Source organism: Dermacentor variabilis, unplaced genomic scaffold, assembly GCF_050947875.1.
Source record: "Dermacentor variabilis isolate Ectoservices unplaced genomic scaffold, ASM5094787v1 scaffold_12, whole genome shotgun sequence".
NCBI classification, from domain to species: Eukaryota; Metazoa; Arthropoda; class Arachnida; order Ixodida; family Ixodidae; genus Dermacentor; species Dermacentor variabilis.
The window spans coordinates 41,721,316-41,742,932 of NW_027460280.1; the positions used below are offsets into that span (position 1 = coordinate 41,721,316).

A 21,617-nucleotide genomic window follows, 5' to 3' on the forward strand; every position below is an offset into this window, starting at 1 on the left:
ATAAGCCATTTTTCGCTTGTTTCTTTTTTTGTGTGTGAATTACAATAAAGCATTGCTATAATAAAGTTGAAGAGGGAGTAAAATTACTTAGTTTTAGCCTTTCAACATTGGCTGAGGAGCAAGGAGGCGGAGGCTAGGTATTATTAGGTATGCTGAAACAACTTCTGTGCACTTTCAAAAGGCCGCAGCTGGAATGGAAATAAGAGCATTTGTGTCAATTTATTCTTGTGGCATAGGTAAATAATTCATTTTGACGGTTATAGGGGATGTCGTGCTGACTGACTGTTGTTGCAATAAACTACTGCAGAAGTGCAGTCAAGGGGTTTGTGGCTTTGCGTCCTGCTCTTACTAGTTACTAGCAACGTTGTGTATCACCAGATTTACATCGTCAGTGTGGAATTAACGGTAAATTACTGTTCTAGAATAAAAAAAAAAGGTTCATTAATTTTACCCATTTGTAGAAAACCTTAACTTCATTAAAATTAAATTCTAAATGCATGTGTTTCTACGGGTATTTCAAGGGGAATTGCATTATCTTCGTCATATTCATTAGTTTGCTATACATTTTGAATTTGTTAAGCCATTATGAAAAGGCAAATTGACTTACATGAAACAATATTTTCTCGACTGAAAGGAGCTTTACTATCACAGTTGACAAGAAATAACCGGGGGGGGGGGGGGGGGTATACTGTAAGAGTCCACCTAATGGACTGTCCATTTCGGCTTCTGCTGAAGTGCTGATTGGCTGTGAGAAGGAGGCTCGCACCCCCAGCCACCCTCCTCCTCGCTGGTTCAGCTCCAGCCAATCAGTGGCGGCTGAAATAGACAGTCCACTAGGTGGACGCTTACAGAATAACCCCCTGGTGTCATCTGCATAAATATGTATAACACAAAGCAAACTACTGGTGTTGTCATTTACAGATGTTGGCAGAAATTGGGCTACAGTGTGTCACCGTGGAGAACAGCAAATGATGTCTTTCAACTAATAATCAAGTTTTGTTGAATGATGCATATTTTTGGCTGTTTTCAAGATATTATGTGTCTATATTTAGTGCCAATCATGTATATCAAATTATTCAGACTTTTGCAGCACTAAGCTGCAAATATTGTATCAGTAGTTTTTTTTAAATCAATGACTGTGCCCAATACAGAGTGATTTTGTTCAAAGTTTCGTAAACTAAACTTTTTCATTCAATTCAGCAAAATCTAGAGTGATCTTTTCTTAAACCACATAGTGAGTCCATTACTAAATTATGGTTGTCTATAGAAATGCAACATGTGAAAGAATTGCGTTTCCTTGAAGTGTTGAAGTGTAGGCAATACTATATAGAAATTGGGCAGCCTGTAGATATCTAGTTTTTTTGTCACCTTTCTTAAAAGCAACATTGATTCAATTCATAATTAAGCAGAAAAGATACTATTTGTGAAACAAAAATTAAATGTGTAGATGAGTGGGCTGTCAATAATCTGCACTACAAATTGAACTGGATGAGCCTTTGCACCTAAAGAAATAACAAAAGCTACCACTGTTTAGCTTCCTAATCATCGAAAGAGCCTTTAACTCAGATAAGAAAATTAAAGAAAACAATTCTGTGCACGGAGGTTTGATGTGTCATATAATGTCATCTACTGTCATTCATGACAGGTGGGGAACATAGAGGGAATTGCCAAATGATATTGGCAGTTCACTTGCCGTTATGTTTCTACAGAGAATACTCACTTCTATGATTAATGTTTCTGCATCGCTGGTGCTGAAAAGGGATCTTATTTTTTGTTTTTTGTTTTTATAGTTGACTGGTCATAAACGCATGGTTAACATAGTCATTCTTAGCACATTTTTGTTACTGTGTTCAGGTGATTTAGGACTGCTTAAACATCTTTAATAGCTCTGGATAACAATGGGCAAGGAATATGATCTGCAGGGAATACTTCATCCTAATTTCCTTTCATAGATTTTTATAGTGTATCCATAGTTTTCTAGCTTTCCAAGATTGCTTATACTGTTCCTGGTGAATTGCTTTTCATGTGTAGATTCAAATTTGGTAAGGAACACATTGAAAGGTATGTTTGCAGTTTGGTATAAAGGGACACTTAAGATTATTTTGTGCTTTGTTTATTAATTTCCAAAGGTTTTAATCCACATTCCATCTATAAAGCATCAGATTTGATGGTTTCTATTCTTATTTTTTCTAAAAACACAAGTTAAAAGAAAAAAAGAAACAGTCTATTTTGCAGTCTTCTACCAAGACAGGAATCACAGCCAATCGTGCACAGGTTGCTAGTAATATTTATTACAGTGGGTGCTAAAACAGTACCAAGATGTATCTTTGCCTTGACGCAGCTTCATTATGTTTCCTTAGCTAGCTAGTGTCACCCAAAATACAAGTGGATCAGGAGACCCCGGCATGCTGAGTATTCAACACATGGCTCTTTCCTTGAGCAAGATCTCTCCTTGGGTGCATGTAGGAAGCCAGCATTGGAGTCTAAGTGCTGTTTATGCATGCCTAGAAAGATTCCACTTTGCAAACTGTTTCGTTCTACCATGTACAAATGCAGGCTCTCATGTGCATACCTCCCTGCCGTGGCTCATCACATGGTTTCGAATTCACTTCAAAGCGCTAACTAGAGGCATTATCTTGGGTTTTCATTGTATACCACAGATATAAGCGGGGGCCGATTCTGTTGAAGAGTGTGCTGGTGCTGTCACCTGTTTATTCTTGCTGACTTTTTTGAAGCATCACAGATAAAAATGCGGTACGATATAAACACGCTATCGAAATGGAATGGAATTAAATAAGATTTCACTGAATGTTGGTGTGGTCAACAAAAGTGTGAAGATATCAACCAGTCAACCACCCAGTGTGAAATTGATCGCTTAGATTACATGATAAAACTTCAGTTTTATGTGGAGCTTGTAAGCAAATGCTAAATAATATAGATGGTTGGGCAGTTATTCTTGTAGGTTTATTAATAGTGCTCATTAAGCTTAAGGTTTAGGTGGCGAATTTACATGACTTGCCATGGAGGAATTTACCATCTTATCAATGTTTACATCACTACCACAAACCACGTTTAACTTGTTAATGCCTGCTGTAGTGAAAAATGCCTTCAAAATAATGTGAGAAAAATTACATTTCGGAGGGTGATATACTACTGATTTAAAGTAGTTGTTCAGAATAACAGACAATATCTTATATTTGTTGTCAAAGTGAGTGAGTGCTAATGTCCATCAATAACTGCTCTTCCCTAGCTTTGACACCTTGCAATGTGCTATTTGGATGAATTAAATAAAATACATTTATCTAGGCAAACTACTTGAAACGCTTTTGTTGTCATATCATGTACAGAATATCATAGTTGTCGTAAAGCAACAATATCATCACTATCATCATCCGCCTATTTTTAGGTCCACTGCAGGACAAAGGCCTCTCCCTGCGATCCCCAATTACCCCTCTCCTGCGCCAACTGATTCCAACTTGTGCCTGCAAATTTCCTAATTTAATCACCTCACCTAGTTTTCTGCCATCCTCGACTGCGCTTTCCTTCTCTTGGCACTTATTCTGTAACTCTAATGGTCTACCGGTTATCCATCCTACGCATTAGATGGCCTGCCCAGCTCCATTTTTTTTTTCTTATTGTCAATTAGAATATCGGCTATCCCCGTTTGCACTCTGATCGACTCTGCTCTCTTCCTGTCTCTTAACATTATGTCTAACATTTTTCGATCCATCGCTCTTTGTGCAGTCCTTAACTTGGTCTCGAGCTTCTTTGTCAACCTCCAAGTTTCTTCCCCATATGTTAGCTCCGGTAGAATGCAGTGATTGTACACCTTTCTTTTCAATAATAGTGGTAAGGTACCAGTCAGGATCTGGTAACGCCTGCCGTATGCACTCCAACCCATCTTTATTCTTCTGTAATTTTCCTTCTCATGATCAGGGTCCCTTGTGAGTAATTGACCTTGATAAACATACTCCTTTACAGACTCAGGCTGACTAGCGATCCTGAACTCTTGTTCCCTTGCCCAGCTATTGATGATTATCTTTGTCTTCTGCATAGTAATCTTCAACCCCACTCTTGTACTCTCTCTTACACTCTCTCCACATGGGTGAAGTTAATGCCATTTTATGTCTCTAACCTTAAAGGCCAACTGTAACGAAATTTCACTTTGTATTGTGCAAGCAATTGTGGCAAAGCTGCAGGGCTAGTAGTTGTCGGATTTTTGTGTTAACAGCTTTTAAGTACCAGCTTAGCAGGCAATGCGTGCACCTGGTGCTTAGAGAACCTGACACAAATCCCACCACCGTGCCTCCACAATTTTCATTGGTCTGCGGTCGCTGTCTAATCTTGGAGGTCATGCTGAGGAGCTGCGCTGGTTCTCAGCATTTTATGTTCTGTCATTTCCTGCAAGTGGAAATGGTGCTACCTTGTTGTTTTTTTACCAGAAATGTTTATTTTTGTAAGCTTTTCACAATGCATTCTTTCATATTTTTAATGTTACAATTCTCACAGAGACTGTTATATTTCCACACTATCTGCAACTAAGCTTTGATGCCATCCAAATTTTTGTTGCAGTTGACCTTTAAGTTACTTAACTCCATTAGATCTAATGTTGGTGCTGCATACACATTTTTAACAAAATTACATGACATGATAATAGTAGCGGCAGTGCCCACAGTAAGCTTGTTTGCAATTGTAATATTAAAAAAAATTTAACGCGTAGGAGTGCTAAAAATATCGCTCAAAATATTAATATTTGCATTTTATGTAGGATAATTTCAATTTATTTCAGAGTTATGTTTCTTGTATGGAGTTGGAACTGTTAACAAATGGTCACAGTATACATTTGACAGCAGCTGAATGAGTTGTGAGAATTAAGGTATAAGTTATAAGCATTAAGTTATAAGCTCATTATGTATGTTTGTGGGGCACAACAGAAATATACCCGCCGTGGTTGCTCAATGGCTATGGTGTTGGGCTGCTGAGCACGAAGTCGCGGGATCGAATCCTGGCCACGGCGGCCGCATTTCGATGGGGGCGAAATGCGAAAACACCTGTGTACTTAGATTTAGGTGCACGTTAAAGAACCGGGGTGGTCGAAATTTTCGGAGTCCTCCACTATGGCATGCCTCATAATCAGAAAGCGGTTTTGGCATGTTAAACCCCATAATTTAATTTAATTTTTTTAACAACAGAAATAGCATTAAACTTTAAGGCATTGAGTAGTAATGTCATATCTTAGGCCCTATTACATGAGTATTATCTCTTACCAAGGCTATTCAGAAGATCTATGGCTTCCCTAAAATAGTACTATTTGGCTTAGATGTTCACCATTGTGCAACCACGGGAGTGGAGAGGTTCCTTTAGTATTTTCAAGAAATATTGTGGTTTATTCTAAAGTAAATACTCATACAGTGGAGTAGTTACTTTCAACTTTGTCATGCTGTTTCATTGCAGGAGTCTGCTGAGGGGAGTAAACACAGAATTGTACACCATGGTCTTTTCTATAGTTGAGCTTTGCTCTGGCGCTGACCTCCCTTAACTAACATTTCTGCAGAATAATTGTATTCTTGAAAGTTTTATGCTCTTTTGTTTCTCCTAAATATGCTGTCCTTCCATAGGAATGAATGGACTGCAGGTTAGTTGCCACTGCATGAAATAATGTGCTTGAATTAGTATAGTTGCATTGTTTTTTAGTTGAGTAGAGTGAGTTTTGCTAAAGCTATGCTTGTATGGCATGTACCATTTTTGCACGAATATAACTTTTTTTAATTACCAGCCGTAGGAACTACCTTGCTTTGTATTTGGAACTATGCTTTGAATATGACGCAGTCCCCCTCTTCTAATTTGAAAGGACACTAGAGAGCAGCACTAAATCTCTTTGTAAGGTATTCTTTAAAAGTTTTAATTTATTTTGGGGCAAAAGGCTGATCACTAGTGGAGAAAATGAGGGCCAAACAATTTCATGTTTTCATTGAGTTTCATGTCAAAACCTCAAGTGCATCAGTGTGATGTCGCAAGTTTCAAGGTACTTTATCATACTTGGGTCATTTCGGTGCAGGAAACGATCTCGAAATGGGGAGGGGGGGGTGCTAGGTTGTGTCCTTGGTTTCTTTTTTTTTAGATGCAATGTAGTCCTCCCTTACCGATAAACAGTAAACTAGACTTCACTATAGACACTTTCAAAATTCTTGATGTCACAACACACTGGTACAAGAACATCGGGGTATTATTGCCACCTCTCTTGGTCAGAGCAGTCATTTTGCTACTTCAGAATTGTGGTTTAGTTGTACTGCTCAACTTCATATTTCTCTTCAGTGTCCTTTTAATGTTTCAACTTGTAACGAGCTTGGACAGTGGCATTTTATCTCTATGGGCGAGCCTAACTAATCATGGCAGGAGGAATGTCTGTGAACATTGAGAGGCACCAATTAGAATGGTGGTGCAGGATGCAAAGGGTTAGAACTACAGTAAGAAAGCCTACCTGGGGACTTCAGATATAGTGGCGCAATCCTCTCGTATGATCAGCTTCCACCTCTCAGTGTAGAGGATATAGTCATACCATATAAACAAAGCTGCCCAGGCATATGCAATATCAGTTCAATGCAACATGCTTCCCGTAGAATGTTTGAAGAATGGCATGATAGGTGATTTCATTCCTGTGATGTGCATTCCATTGGGCCCTGGTTTGTGCAGATATGTTAAGGTGATGTATTGTCCACTGCACTATCCTAAAAGTCTGTGCAACATGAATGCAATGGCGTTGCATGTCCTTAGTTCACTTTATTAGTTTAAAAATTTTCAGTCAGAAATCTAGTGTCACATTATATTGACTACCACATTATGTTAACGCAGTTATTGTAACTTTTATGCCTGATTATGTGAACGTCATGTTGGAACTTACAGCAGCAATACTATAAATGCATGACCTCTAAAAACAAAGCAAGCACATGAACTCCTATCAAATACTTAAAACCTATGAATAAATGATTGTCATATATATATATATATATATATATATATATATATATATATATATATATATATATATATATATGTTTTCATGCGAAAAGGAAGGATATAGCTGAAATAACTGTTTACGACAGGCCAATATCTGTTATTAGTATTGCAGGTCTGTTGGTTGTACTCTGTCATAAAACACTACATTACACTTCTTTTGCAGCTGAACTCTTTTGTCAGATTGCTAAGGACCATATAGAGACCATGTCCACATCAAGGAACAAACGTAAGATTTTTGGAAAGTGTGAATTTAACTGTCCCCTTGCTATACTTATTTCCTTCCTGACTGCCTGACTACTGTTGTTTTCCTTGCTAGGTGAACCTCCTACACATTGGTTTAATCACGCCTCCCACAGGAAATTAAAGAAATACGGTCCCCGTAGGGGCGTCTGCGTCAGCAGGCGTTTGGTGTGTTGCGACACCACGGGCTTGAGCACATGAGGATTGGAACTTCCCGCGTGTAGCCATAATTGGGGAAATGGGATCCTGGGTGTTGAGCCGATGCTGGTTGTTCAAACCCCCCCCCCCCCCCCCCCGGCAGAGGTAAAACACCTTTTTGGCCTCTGCTTCACATAGACGATGCCTCCAGACTGACCTACCTGGAGGAAATCGGCTGACCGTTTCCTGTCCTCTTCTTCAATTTTTTTTCCTTTCTCTCTTGCCTTTTCATCTTTCCTATCTTTTATTCACTTCTCACTTCCGAATTTTCAGGCGGCAAGGGTTAGCCTTGTCTGCGTAGCCAACCTTGGGTATACCATATTTGGTTATAGTAGTGGTGTACAGCTGGCCTTTCCAGGTGCTGCAGTGTCCCCTCGTTGGGCTCCATGGTGGGTGGCTACCATTGCTGCCAAAAAATTAACCTTTACATATGGCAAGTTCCTTTCCCCTACTCCCTGAATGCCCTTCAAAACAAGGGTGCACTGAAGAAGTTTTCAAGTTTGTTGGCCGACATGGTGACAATTCTCTCCGATTTCATGTGATACATTCTGAGAAAACAGAAAAGGCAGCGAGAAGGATCTCACTTTTCGGTATTGCAAAAACATTTCACTGAAACTTTTGGCCCCGTTCATTAAGTCTCCAAGTTGGCAAGCAGTGATCTCCTTCTAGACCTACACAACAAGAAGCAACTCAAAAAAACTGCCTAATATAGTTTCATTCAGAGATCTCCCAGCGACAGTGACCCAGCACAGCACTATGAACACCATCCTTGCTGTCGTTTCTGATGCTTATTTGATGGAGCAGACCAAAGCTGAACTACTAGAGGGCTGAAGTGATCAGAATGTGATAAATTCCAAGAGAATTTAGAGGAGGCGTGCTGGCAAAGAGATTGAAATAAAGCACTTAATTTTAACTTTTGGATTAATTATGCAGCCCGAGACCATTGAGGCAGGGTACATAAAGATCCGGTTCAGACCGTACATCCCCAATCCTCTCCGATGCTTTAATTGCCAAAGATTTGGCCGCAGCTCACAGAACTGCCAAGGCTGCAAGACTAGTGATAAATGTAGTGACCAAGAACACCCATGTGACAATTGCGAGAATGCTCCACATTGCACGAATTGTAATAGCTTGCACGCCGTATACTTATGGTCCTGCCCATCCTGGAAAAAAGGGGAAAAAAATAGCAACAATTAAAGTGAAGGAAAACATATTCAAGGAGGCAGGTAGCGTACCTGCCAAAGAAGTGCCTTGTCGAAGTGGTGCGTCAGGGGGCAGTGCCACAACGGCCTCCGGCAACTGTCCTGCCTACACATAGTGAGCCGGCAGGGACGCCATCCACCTTGCCCCCCCCCCCCTCCCCCTGCGGCTGTCGTGCCGGGGGGGGGCATTGACTTCCGGTCAGAAATGACAATGGCCAGAAAAGGCCATCGACCTCCGGGCTGGTGGCCTCAAGGGTCTCGTCCCCTGAGATGAGGCCTTCTTTTCCAACGCACCGCTCGCAAGAGCATGTGTCCAGCACCTCGGAATAGGCAATGGACAAAACACCCACCTAGACGACGGTGCCCTTAGCACCTAAGGACTGGCACAAATCTCTGCTCCAGAAGAGACAAACCTTGTATCACGGTGCCCAGGAAGGGCTCTGTGAGCTTACTCGTTTCTCTTACATACACAGCACAAAAACCACTTTCATCATGGACATACAAATATTACAGTCAAACGTCGGAGGACTCTTCCACAACCTTGATAACATTAAAGAAATCCTACACTTGTTTAATCTAAATGTGCTGTGTGTTCAAGAGACGCACCTTAAATCTACACATGCGAACTTTCTCCCCCAATACGCAATTTTCCGGAAAGATAGAGATGACGCTGTGGTGTCGTCTGGTTGTGTAGCAATAATTCCAGACAAGTCTGTAACATGCCAACATATGGCCCTTCAGATAGCCCGTGGGGCAGGCATTGTCAGTTTGGGCAATTTGTTTTAACAAATTGTTCACTGTATGTTCCATATATATATATATACACACACACACACACACACACACGCGCGTGCGCACACACACACACACACACACACACACACACACACACAAAGTCTATGCTCGTTAAGACAGACCCACGTAAAACAGGCTTTCGAATATAACTGACCATATTTCAGGCTTAGTTTGTTCTACCTATTTTATTAATGCAACAAAGTTCACTTTTAACGGACTGCACTGCAATGGACTATCGACTACAGCAGACAAAATTAGAGACAATTTTTGTCAGAATCGAGCGTATAAAACGGAATTTTGCCGTGTCAACACGGGGGGCTGGCAACTGACTTATGAGGGTCAACCAACTATCGTGGCTCAATATCTTGTGTGCGAGGGAGGGAGGAAAGCAGGGTGGAAGCGCGCCGCCTTTCGCGCACAAGGCACGTGGGCAGGGGGGGGGGGGGGGGGTAGCTGTTGTTAATGCTGTGGCCGCGCGGGTGCCCTGTCTTGAAAACGATCTGTGACGTGGACAAAGTGTTTTCAAGCATGGGCGCCGTATCTTGAAAGCGATCTGCGATGTGAACAAAGTGCACATCCATTCGGGCCTCTTCTTCAAAGCAATCTGTGATGTGGAAAAGGTATGCCCAGTGCCGGCAGCTCAGTATGCGCTGTGCTTTTGACGTTTAGTTCGCGTTGAAGCGAGAGAGAGCACAAAGGTCAATTCGCTCGCTCCTGCTGTGCTTATCTTGCTTAATTTTCCTATTGCAATCGATGCTTCACCTTTCAGACGAAACTGCGACTTTTTGTTTGGTTTTTTTTACTTTGGATGTTCATCACTCACTCTGCAATAAAGTTGTTAGACATCGCGACGAAAGTTTTGGAAGTGAGGCTTTTCGGATATTACTGACTTCGGATAAAACTGATGTTTTTTGCCTGATTATCAGGGTCCATTGTGACGAGAGTCGACTGTACTCCCAAATAATCATCTTGGTAAAACAGATTTTTATAACCTCACTGATCAGCTTCCAGAACCCCTCATACTTGTGGGCGATTTTAATGCTCACAACATGTGGGGAGATTCGCGATGTGATGCAAGGGATCGGCTTGTAGAAAACATCCTTGTGAACTGTGGTGTGTGCCTCTTCAATAAGACGCACCAGAGGGTTCTGAGAATCACAGTGCTGACTAATGGCCATGTCCTCTGCTATAGAGGTCTCCCAGATAAGAAGTAGTACGGGGTAGGATTCCTAATCCATAAGGACATAGTGGGCAACATTGATGAATTGTATAGCATTAATGAGAGGGTAGCAGTAGTCATAATCAAACTTAATACGAGGTATAGATTAAAGGTAGTACAAGCCTACGGTCCAACATCCACTCATGATGATTATGAAGTAGATAAATTTTATGAAGATGTTGAATTAGCGATGAGAAAAGTGCAAACTCAGTATACTGTAGTAATGGGCGACTTCAATGCACAAGTGGTGAAAAAGCAGGTTGGTGAACAAACAGTTGGCAACTAAAGCGTCAATCCTAGGAACATTAGAGTAGAGATGCTGGTAGAATTCGCAGAAAGGAATAAGCTGCAAATAATGAACACCTGCTTCGGGAAGCATTGGAACAAAAAGTGGACCTGGAAAGATCCTAATGATGAAACAAGAAATTAAATTGATTTCATACTTTCTGCTGATCCCAGTAGAGTGCAGGATGTATAAGTGTTAGGTAGGGTAAAGTGCAGTGATCATAAGTTAGGATTCGCCTCAATTTGAAGAGAGAAAAAGTAAAATTGGTCAAGAGGAAACAGGTCAACCTAGAGGTAGTAAGGGTAAAAGCAGACAAATTCAGGCTGGTACTTGCAAACAAATATGCAGCCTTAGAACAGAGAGATGATGATGATGATGACATAGAGGTAATGAATGAAACTGGAACGAGGCTGGCTTCAGAGGCAGCAATTGAAGTGGGAGGCAAGGCACCAAGGCAACCAGTAGGCAAGCTCTCCCAAGTAACAAAGGACCTAATAAAGAAACGACAAAAAATGAAAGTGTCCAACTCAAAATATAAAATAGAATTCGCGGAACTGTCAAAACTGATCAACCAGGCAAAATTAAAGGATATTTTAAATTATAATGTGAGAAAGACTGAGGAAGCTGTAAAAAATGGACGCAGCCTGAAATCAGTGAGAAGGAAACTTGAGATAGGACAAACCAAGTTGTATGCACGTAAAGATAAGCAGGGTAATATCATCAGCAATCTCGAAGGTATAGTAAAAGCAGCAGAAGAATTCTATACTGACCTATACAGTACCCAGAGGAGCCACGATACCTCCATTCAAAGTAGTAATGAACAGGTTGCAGAGACTTCTCCTATAGCTAGGGATGAGGTGAGAAGGGCCTTGCAAGACATGAAACAGTGAAAAACGGCAGTTGGAGATGGAATAACAGTCGTGTTAATCAAATATGGAGGAAACATAATGATTCAAAACTGGTGGCTCTCTATACGAAGTGTCTATCTACTTCAAGTGTCCCAGAAAACTTGAAGAATGTAAACATTATACTAATCCACAAAAAAGGGAGATGTTAAAGAATTGAACAATTATAGGCCCATTAGCTTACTCCCAGTATTATATAAAATATTCACCAAGATAATTTGCAATAAAATGAGGGCAACACTAGACTTTGGTCACCCAAGGGTACAGGCTGGCTTCAGGAAGGGATACTCAAGAATCGACCACATCCAGGTCATCAATCAGGTAATCGAGAAATCTGCAGAGTACAATCAGCCTCTTTATATTGCTTTCATAGATTATGAAAAGGCATTTGATTCAGTAGAGATGCCAGCAGTCATAGAGGCATTGCATAATCAAGGAGTACAGGCTGCTTACGTAAATATCTTTGAAAATATCTACAGAGATTCCACAGTTACCTTAATTCTCCACAAGAAAAGTAGGAAGATACCTATGAAGAAAGGGGTCAGACAAGGAGACACAATCTCTCCAATGCTATTCACTGTGTGCTTGGAAGAAGTATACAAGCTTCTAAACTGGGAAAGCTTAGAAAAAAGGATTGACGATGAATATCTTGGCAAGGCAACCTTCGGTTTGCCGATGACATATTTCTATTCAGCAATACTGGAGACGAGTTACAACAAATAATTCAGGACCTTAACAGAGAGAGCTTAAGAGTGGGGTTGAAGATTAATATACAGAAGACAAAGATAATGGTGAATAACTGGGCAAGGGAACAAGAGTTTAGGATCGCCAGTCAGCCTCTAGAGTCTGTGAAGGAGTACATTTACCTAGGTTAATTAATCACAGGGAACCCTGATCATGAGAAGGAAATCCACAGAAGAATAAAAATGGGTTGGAGCGCGCATGGCAGACATACTCAGCTCCTGACCGGATGCTTACCATTATCATTCAAAAGGAAGATGTACAATCAGTGTATTTTACCAGTGCCGACATTTGGGGCAGAAACTTAGAGACTGACAAAGAAGCTTGAGAAGAAGTTAAGGGCTGCGCAAAGAGCAATGGAACGAAGATTGCTAGGCGTAACATTAAGAGACAAGAAGAGATTAGTTTGGATCAGAGAGCAAACGGGTATAGCCAATATACTAATTGACATTAAGAGAAAAAGATGGACCTGGGCAGGTCATGTAGATAACCGGTGGACGATTAGGGTTACAGAATGGGTACCAAGAGAAGGGAAGCACAGCTGAGGACGGCAGAAAACTAGGTGGGGTGATGAAATTAGGAAATTCGTGGGCACTAGCTGGACTTGGCTGGCGCAGGACAGAGGTAATTGGGGATCGCAGGGAGAGGCCTTTGTCCTGCAGTGGACATAAAATAGGCTGATGATGATGATGACTGTTCAGCTTCCAGTACTCTGCATGCTTGTGGGCGATTTTAATGCTCATAACACTTTGTGAGGAAATTAGCGATGTGATGCAAGAGATCGACTTGTAGAAAACTTCCTTGTAAACACTGGTATGTGCCTCTTCAATAAGGAGGAAGCAACATGTTACAATATTCATCATAATTCGTATTTATCAATAGACCTGTTGATTGCCTCTGCTTCTCTTATCCCTGATTTAGAATGGCATGTAATCAAAAATGCATTTGATAGTGTCCTCTTCCCAGTAACTCTAATCTTAGTAACACAATGTAACTCCCCTCCCCATGTCCCTCCCTAGAAACTAACCTTGGCTGATAGAAATGTTTTAAGGAATCCACCTGCTTATCACGAGATTTTATAAATAAATTTAGTATAGATCATGCTTTATCATATTGTACCGATTTTATTATTCATGCAGCAGAAAAGTTCATCCCTCAAACAAAAGATCATTCAAGTGGAAGACGAGTTCCCTGGTGGAATGATGACTGCAGACAAGCTCGAAAGGAACAAAACACAGCGTGGGGTATTCTGTGCTGATACCCAACTGCAGAAAACCTTGTTGAAGTACAGCCTAAATCACAGGAAAAGCACATGTGACGGCAGGTTAGGAGAGCAAGCTGGGAGCGATTATTTTCGGGAGTCAGTTTGTATAGCCAAGAAACAAAAGTGTGAAATGCACTCAGAAGACTAGAGGGGCAGCAACGGCATTTGCTGCCCTTGATAAATAATCAAGGAAACGGGTTGGATGACCAGGCAGACGCTCTTGGTAAACATTTTGACCCATCCTTGGTAACAAGCTACCACCCCATAGCGCTATGAGCTGCCTATGTTAGCTTTTCTAAAAATGGTAAATCGCCATCTTTTGCATTTCCTAGAGTCAAACAATATGCTTGATCCCGATACCAATGTGGTTTTCGAGAAGGCCAGTCCACAACAGACCATCTTGTGCACATTGAGGCAAACATCCACGATGCATTTGCCCATAAACAATACTCGTCAGTTTTTCTAGGTATAGAAAAGACCTATGACACCACATGGTGCTACGACATTATCAGATACGTATTGGGAATGGGTATTCATGGCAATATGCTTAGCATAATTGAAAGCTCTCTCTCGCACTGTACTTTACGTCTTAGAATTAGTAATGCTCTGTCTTGGTAATTTACACAAAAAACTGGGGTACCTCAGGCTGGCATACTTAGCTGTGCCCCTTTTTATTGTTAAAATGAGTGCTTTACGTCCATGTATTCCACTTGGTATGCTTTATTCAGCATATGTCGATAATGTGCAGATTGGATTTAAATTGTGTAACTTTACAGTCTGCGAGCGACACATTCAGTTTGGGTTGAACATAGTCTCAACATGGGCAGATTAGAACGGCCTTAAGCTGAATCCCCTGAGCTGAATCCCCTGAAAAGCTCCTGCGTCGTCTTTACAAGGAAGAGGGGGCCTTGTGCCAGAGCTGAGCATCCAGCTCCATGGTCAATGCTTATTTTGAACACACAGCACAAATTTCTTGGTGTCATACTTGACTTTAAACTTACACTCATGTCACATATAAAGTACCTGAAAGCCAAATTTTGAAAAACAATGAACATTCTTTGATTTCTTGCACCCGTGGCATGGGGCAGTGACAGGGTTTGCTTAATGAACCTGTACAAGAGCCTCATACGGTTACATCTGGATTATGGTTCCGTGGTGTATCACTCTGCTGCTCCAAGTACATTGAAGATTTTGGATCCCATTCACCATTTAGGTATTTGCCTGGCCATAGATGCCTTCAGAACAAGCCCTACCTATACAGATTTTATATGTAACATTTAATTAGTGGTCACTCCACCTGCAAAGAACATACATAGATTTGCATCTTTCCTCAAGTGCACTCTAATCCTGAACATCTGTGTTATACAACCATTAACATTTGAGACCTGCCACACTATTTCAAAACCGTCCTTCAATGAGAAAGCATTTCTCACTACATGTGAGGAAGCTGAATGAAGAAATGAATGTACCAATACATGTGCATCCACTGATGGCTCCAACAAGCCTGTCGCCACCATGGCTGTGGCAACTGATATAATGCGACACATCATTTGTTGAAGTTACAAAGCATGCTCCAGAGATGCACATTCATATACACTTTCTAGAACTCCAGTTGAAGTACTTCTGTCCTGAATTTTATACCGACGCATCAAAGTCGCCAAATGGCGTATCCTGCATGGTATTTGTGCGATCCTTTTCAAAATGCAATGTTCTGCATGCAGAGACGAGCATCTTTATGGTAGAGGCTTATGCATTACTCTTGGCTATAAAGCACAGAAAGACATTAAAACTACAAAAAGCTGTTGTATTTACAGTAAGAGCTTTAGTGTCTCTATGAAAATATAAGAATCTAGTAGTCAATGACTTTTACTGATCTTTGTGTAATATGTATGCATCTAACCAATATATCATAATATGTTGGGTGCCAGGGCACCGAGGCATAGTGGGCAATATGCTTTCAGACGAACTTGCTACGTCCGTAACAAGAGCCTACAACTCTACCGTTGCTATCCCTCCCACAGACTTGAAGCCTTTCTTGCACAGAAAGCTTAGAAACCTTTGTAAATCCATCTGGGACTGTGAAGCCTCTAATAAACTTCATTTAATTAAGTCGCATCTATGAAATTGGCCTTTGGTAACAAAAGCGCAATGAACTGATGTCATGTTCTGTTGACTGAGAATAGGACAAGCATACAGTACTCATTGTCACATGCTGACTGGTGGTGAACCTCCCTTCTGTGGTAGGTGGAGTGAAAGGCTGACCGTTCTCCACGTCTTGGTGGAGTGTTGGGAAGCAAAAACTGAATGAAAAAGCACTTTCCTCTAGCATGCTGATGCCACATTCCCCTTCATCCAGTATTGTTTCTTGGAGCAGAACCACTTTTTGACCATAAATCACTTTTACATTTTTTACAAGATGTTGATTTATTGGGCACTATAAGCCCACGAGATTCATAGCACATCCTTTCACCAGAGGCTGCTGCTGTGATAGTAGTGGTCTGTATGGCACATTCCTCCAGGCGTTTGTGCCTAAGGGCCCTGGTGAGGTAGTTGTGCTACTTCTTGCAACATATTTTAGTACATCACCTTTTTGTAGTACTACATCGTTTCTTCATAGCATATGTCATGTATCATTGTGTAGTTTTAATGTATATGTATTATGCACTTTTCAATGAATATTTTTTTAGGCCTATATACAGCTGTGTTTCATCCACATCTCGATATTCATGATTCATATATCAATAACAGCTTATTATCATGGCCTTGGCGCTCTCTGACCACATCTGGCCCTTGCACCAATAAACTCCAATAATATTCGTCATCAAAGAAATATGGCTGCCACAACAGATAGGCTGACTACCTATCTGTTGCTGCTTTCACTTATGCCAGGAATTGCTCTCTATCCCTTTTTCTTTGTGTCCACCCATCATGTTTGTTTGGGCACTAATTTCTCTCTGCACGGTGGCTATGGCATTGTGCTGTTGAGCTCAAGGTCACGAGTTCAGGCTTGGCCGCGGTGGCTGCATTCCGCTAGGGGCGGAATGTGAAAACACTTTTATTTATTTATTTATTTATTTATTTTATCCTCAGGGTTTGCACATTACAAGGGAAAGGGGCATATTACAGATCAAAATTGGAAAAAAAAGAACAGTTGATACAATAAGAATAAGGAGCATGAACAATAGACAAATTAATACAAAAAATTTACAGTTGCGAGTAAGAAAAGCATAGTAATTTCGAGGTCTAAAAAAAAAAACTTGCTAAAACAGAAGAACTAATTTAGCCCAAATAATTAAGCAATGTTAAGCTTGTTATTCAAAAAACTCTTAAAGCGCAATGTATCCGTAATTGAAGTAGCTGCTTCTGGCAGCTGATTCTATTCGGAGGTGATTCAAGGTAAAAGTGTATGTGAATAGGTCACACTTATGCAACGAGGAACATCAACTTTTTGGAAGTGGTAAATTCTAGCTGATATGAAAGTAGGGATTTTAATGAAATATTCACGAAGATGATTGTTATCCTATTAAAGTTTATGAAAGAGAGTGAGCCGGGCTATCTTATGCCAAATGGTAAGTTCCGAAAGGTTAAACAGTGACTTCATGGTAACACTGGTTGTGCAGTCATAATTGGATAAGATAGAGCGAATGGAATGATTCTGCACTCTTTCAAGTTCGTTTATCAGTGTAGTACCACTGGGATCCCAGATAGATGATCCGTATTCAAGTGATGGACTGGTGTGAGTGGTGTAGAGAAGTTTTAAGTAATGGGGGTACCATATAAAAATTTCTTCGAAAGTACCCAAGTGAACGGTTAACTTTGGCGATGATGTACCTTACATGATGCTTCCATGATAGTATAGGTACTACAGATATGAACACCGAGATATTTGTAAGATGAAACAGACTCGAGAGACATATTAGCAAGGTGATAGTGTGGTCATGCTAATGAGATGTGAGATACGCATATTGGTTTGCATTTTGAAATGTTTAATTCCATGGTCCACATTTGACACCAGGCAAGTATGTTAATTTAAGTTGGTCTGGAGTAAGGCAACATCATCTTGGTTATCTACCTTCTGGTAAATTACACAGTCATCCGCGAAAAGGCAAACCTTTGATGAAATGTTACTGGGTAGGTGATTTATGAAAATTAAGAAAGGGTCCCAATACAGACCCCTGGGGAACACCCGATAGTACTGGTTGGACTGGGGTATCAACAGTATGAGCAGAAATAAACTGAATACGGTTAGGTGGTGTACTTGGCATTGGGCACACATTACAGAACGCCAGGTGGTTAAAATTAATACAAAGTTACCCACTACGGCTTACTTCATAATCTGATTGATGTTTTGGTATGTAAAACCCCAATATTAATTAAAAATTACGTAACTTTTTTCCCATCTTTTGTACTTGTGTTCAGTAGAAATGCTGCATTGAAGGAGCTCTTACCCTAAAGGCAACATAGCTGTGTGTGCACACATCAGCCACCATAAGATAATTTGACCTGTGCCATTTATAGGATTAAAATAATGAAAGATTTGACTTGTAAAAATGTGTTGGCTGCTGGCAGCGACTGTCCCGTTGGCATCAAATATATTGAATTACCCACAACCAGTTTAACAGATATCTATTGTATCATGGTTCAACACTGGATTGGTGTGGCAATAGAAATTAACAGTGTAGTCCAAGCAAAACAGAAGAACTGGAGGGATGCTTTGAGGCAAAATACCCAATAGGGATGCTAAGATGGACGCATGGAGCGAAAAGGAAAAATAAATATTTGAGTGGCATCATCTGAAAGAGGGTAAATCTGACCATACATAATTGAGCAAGGGCCACACACTCGTATGAGCCACCCCACAACCTTGGAAACCAAAAATTGAAAAAAAAGAAATAATAAAGTGAAAGATAAATAAAACAACTGAAAGCTTGTCTCTTATTGCATTCCGAGTACATTGTTATGAAAAACCTTAAAATTACAGGCATATCTAGCGCTATGTATGACACTGAGGACAACTGAATCCATGAGTGTGCTGCCGAACCAAGCCTGAGCAGTGGTGAAAGTGACTGTAAAATTAGATGAACATTTGCCTGCATGAAAAAAAGTAAAGAAAGAAAAAAAAAGCATTAGAGGAACAATAGCATTCACTCTTTTGGTAAAAAAGTATCACGGAAATTAAGCATGGCTAGAAAAATTTAGCGGAAAAAAAGACCGCACCTCATCAAGATTGCAAAAAAAAAAATGGTCTCTTGCGTGAGTGTATACTGCATTTTAAGAGCCTTGGTGCACTCATCTGAGTATGGTCAAAGACGGATATCAAAGTGGAGGTTTAAAGGAGACTAGAGTGGGACAGCTGTCTTATGGGAAGATACAGGAGTTACATTCATAGGATTAGGGAGCTTTTCATTTGAAGAGGTGGAAAGCAAGGTAGCATTAATCTTGCTGCCAAGAGGATGATGAGGTAAATGAGGCGACAAAGTGCAAGAGAAATGCAAAGCAATGATTCTATGTATAAGTAGTGTTGTGCTATGAAAGCAGCTTAAAGGGAGGGAAAACTCTGAAACAGAAGGAAACGTTACTGCAAAGTAACCTTTCCAAATAATGAAGGAAAAGGTGTATGTGCAAGGCACGTGCATATATGTGTTTCCTCTGACATGGCATGAAATGAAAGCTAAGGAAGAGAAACAAAAAGCGGCTTGCTTTCTGAAGTGTTCTTACAGAAAAGTGAATTTGCAGTTATGTCATTATTTTTGGCATTATTGGCAGGGTACCTTTTTTTCTGGCATGAAATTGCTTAGTTATTTTCTGTTTTCTCCAGTAATTTGGTTGTCAAAGTTATGGCATTGCAAAACACAGAGTCACAGCTAGAGTACCATAGCCAAAACAAATTCATTGAGGCTCTGTAAAAAACCATGGTGGTCCTCATTTTGTGCAAAAGTAGAGTATGTCGTAGCTCGAAAAGTATTGCTGAAATGTGTAACATTGGTGTACTGCTATGAGGTCTCCTGCGACACGCTTTTGAACACAAATGATTGCTCTATAAAGTGTTCTTCATGTGGTGCCAAGTCAATCCAGGATTAGGTAAAGTGGTTGACACGTCCATACTAAAGTCATTGTCGGGCCTTTCGTCTATGTCTCTTGTCATCTTGTTTTACTTCTTTGTGCCATAAGCTCTTACAACAAAATTAATGGAATATCAACTAGCTCAATTTGCCAGCCTTCTTTGGACTTAACATACAATTGAGTAAATGTCGTCTCATCGTCACAGTTACAATTCACAATACAGAGCAACATCAGCGCTGCATTTGGTTCCTAGAACATTACCACTATTTGCATGTATGTGACGTGTGGGAAATGCGATGTCGTGGGACATAGTTGTATTCATATAAATGTGGCTGCTAACAAAGCAATAAGCTTTCATTCACTCAAGGCCAGCAAGCTCTGAGTGTAGCTTTGTAACTGTTGTACTTTTTTATTTCTGTTCTAGAAATTAAACTTGTCATTCTTGTATGACTGTTGCATCCACATATTTAAAGAGATAATAGAGGAATGTTGCTGGTATGAATGTACCAATGTGATATGAAGGACTCCCCCTCCCCCCCCCTATTCCTGCCTCTCTCACAGGAGGGAGAGTCAACTATGATCCACACACACATGTATGTCCTTTGATGTGCATACTGTTGGTATTTTTTACCCATATTTCAAGTGTAACTTGTGAAGACTAAGCACAGCTTTTTATATTTGTTGTGGCAGTATGGCAGATACATACTGATTGCTTCATATATTGTTGGTTAGTGTGACATTTTGTTGATCAGGTGGTGTGGATGCAGGAATTGTAATTACATTTTTGAAAACATGTTTGTGCATTGTGGCACCATTTCTTTTCCAGCAGGCACAAACTTTAGGCTTGAAGAACCAGCTTCACAAGGCGGAGGCTGCTGTTGAGCTCTGGTTTCCTGAAGGTCTATCAATTGGTGCAAAGAGTGGTGGTCATTCGTCAAGCACTATAAACAACGCCCCCTGCACTGGTCTAGTCACAGTGGGCTCAGCAAAGGCCATTTGTGTCCTTACTCATCCCTCATGTGACTTTCTGGAGTGCCTTGATCAAATGTAGGTGTTTAAGAAGTATTGCAAGAATCTTCTCGTTTAAATAGTTCTTTGTGTGTTTTGTAAAGCAGCATATCTCTGCTATGTAATTGATGTTGCATACAAAGATATGCCTTTATATTGTGTAGGTATATATAATTGACATTATTTGCCAATAAGCCGGTAGAATTTCTAAAGTGGCATAGCTAAGCAGGAGGAAACTTTCGGATGTGGGAAGATTTGTGATGCTGTGCATGGTTTCAATATTTGTAGGGATGACCGAAAAGTTCAAGCGCAGTGATTTTATTTTGAGCGCATGCACTTCGCTCACTATGATGTGTAGCATGGTACGTGCATGGAAGTGCGTTTTTAGTGTTCTGTACAATTAATGTATCTGTTCTTGTGAAACGGCGCAATAAATTGCACACTGTTTTGTCCGACTTGTGTTCCTTACTGGGCGTTCACGTATTGGCTGGCGGAGAGAATTCGCCACAAACAAGTGATGCGAGCAATGCTCACGCCAGCTGAGTAGCCCGGGTACAGCGGAGAGTGCGCTTTGCGCCTTGTCAGCGAGCGGCGAGGAATGTGTGCGTGTCTGAGGCGCCGTGGCTTTGACGCGCTACGAGGCCGCGGCGCTTCATTCCGCTTCGCATAGTTGCAATCT

At 40.7% G+C, this 21,617-nt stretch overlaps 1 protein-coding gene across 11 annotated transcripts in view; it reads left to right on the forward strand.

Moving 5' to 3' along the window:
* Nucleotides 1-21,393, forward strand: part of LOC142566084 (ras-related protein Rab-24-like) — a 37,842-nt gene extending 16,449 nt beyond the window's left edge. For 3 of the 11 annotated variants that reach the window (XM_075676842.1, XM_075676840.1, XM_075676841.1), the window contains 2 exons: nt 7,181-7,243; nt 20,757-20,944. In XM_075676842.1, the coding sequence (XP_075532957.1) occupies nt 7,181-7,243; nt 20,757-20,812 (119 nt within the window). In that variant the 3' untranslated portion in view covers nt 20,813-20,944. Of the gene's footprint in view, nt 1-921; nt 4,389-5,454; nt 5,588-5,618; nt 5,636-7,180; nt 7,244-20,756 lie in introns of those variants that run through there. The other 8 variants (XM_075676848.1, XM_075676847.1, XM_075676843.1 and 5 more) reach the window with 8 other exon arrangements.
* The last annotated feature ends 224 nt before the right edge of the window (nt 21,394-21,617 follow it).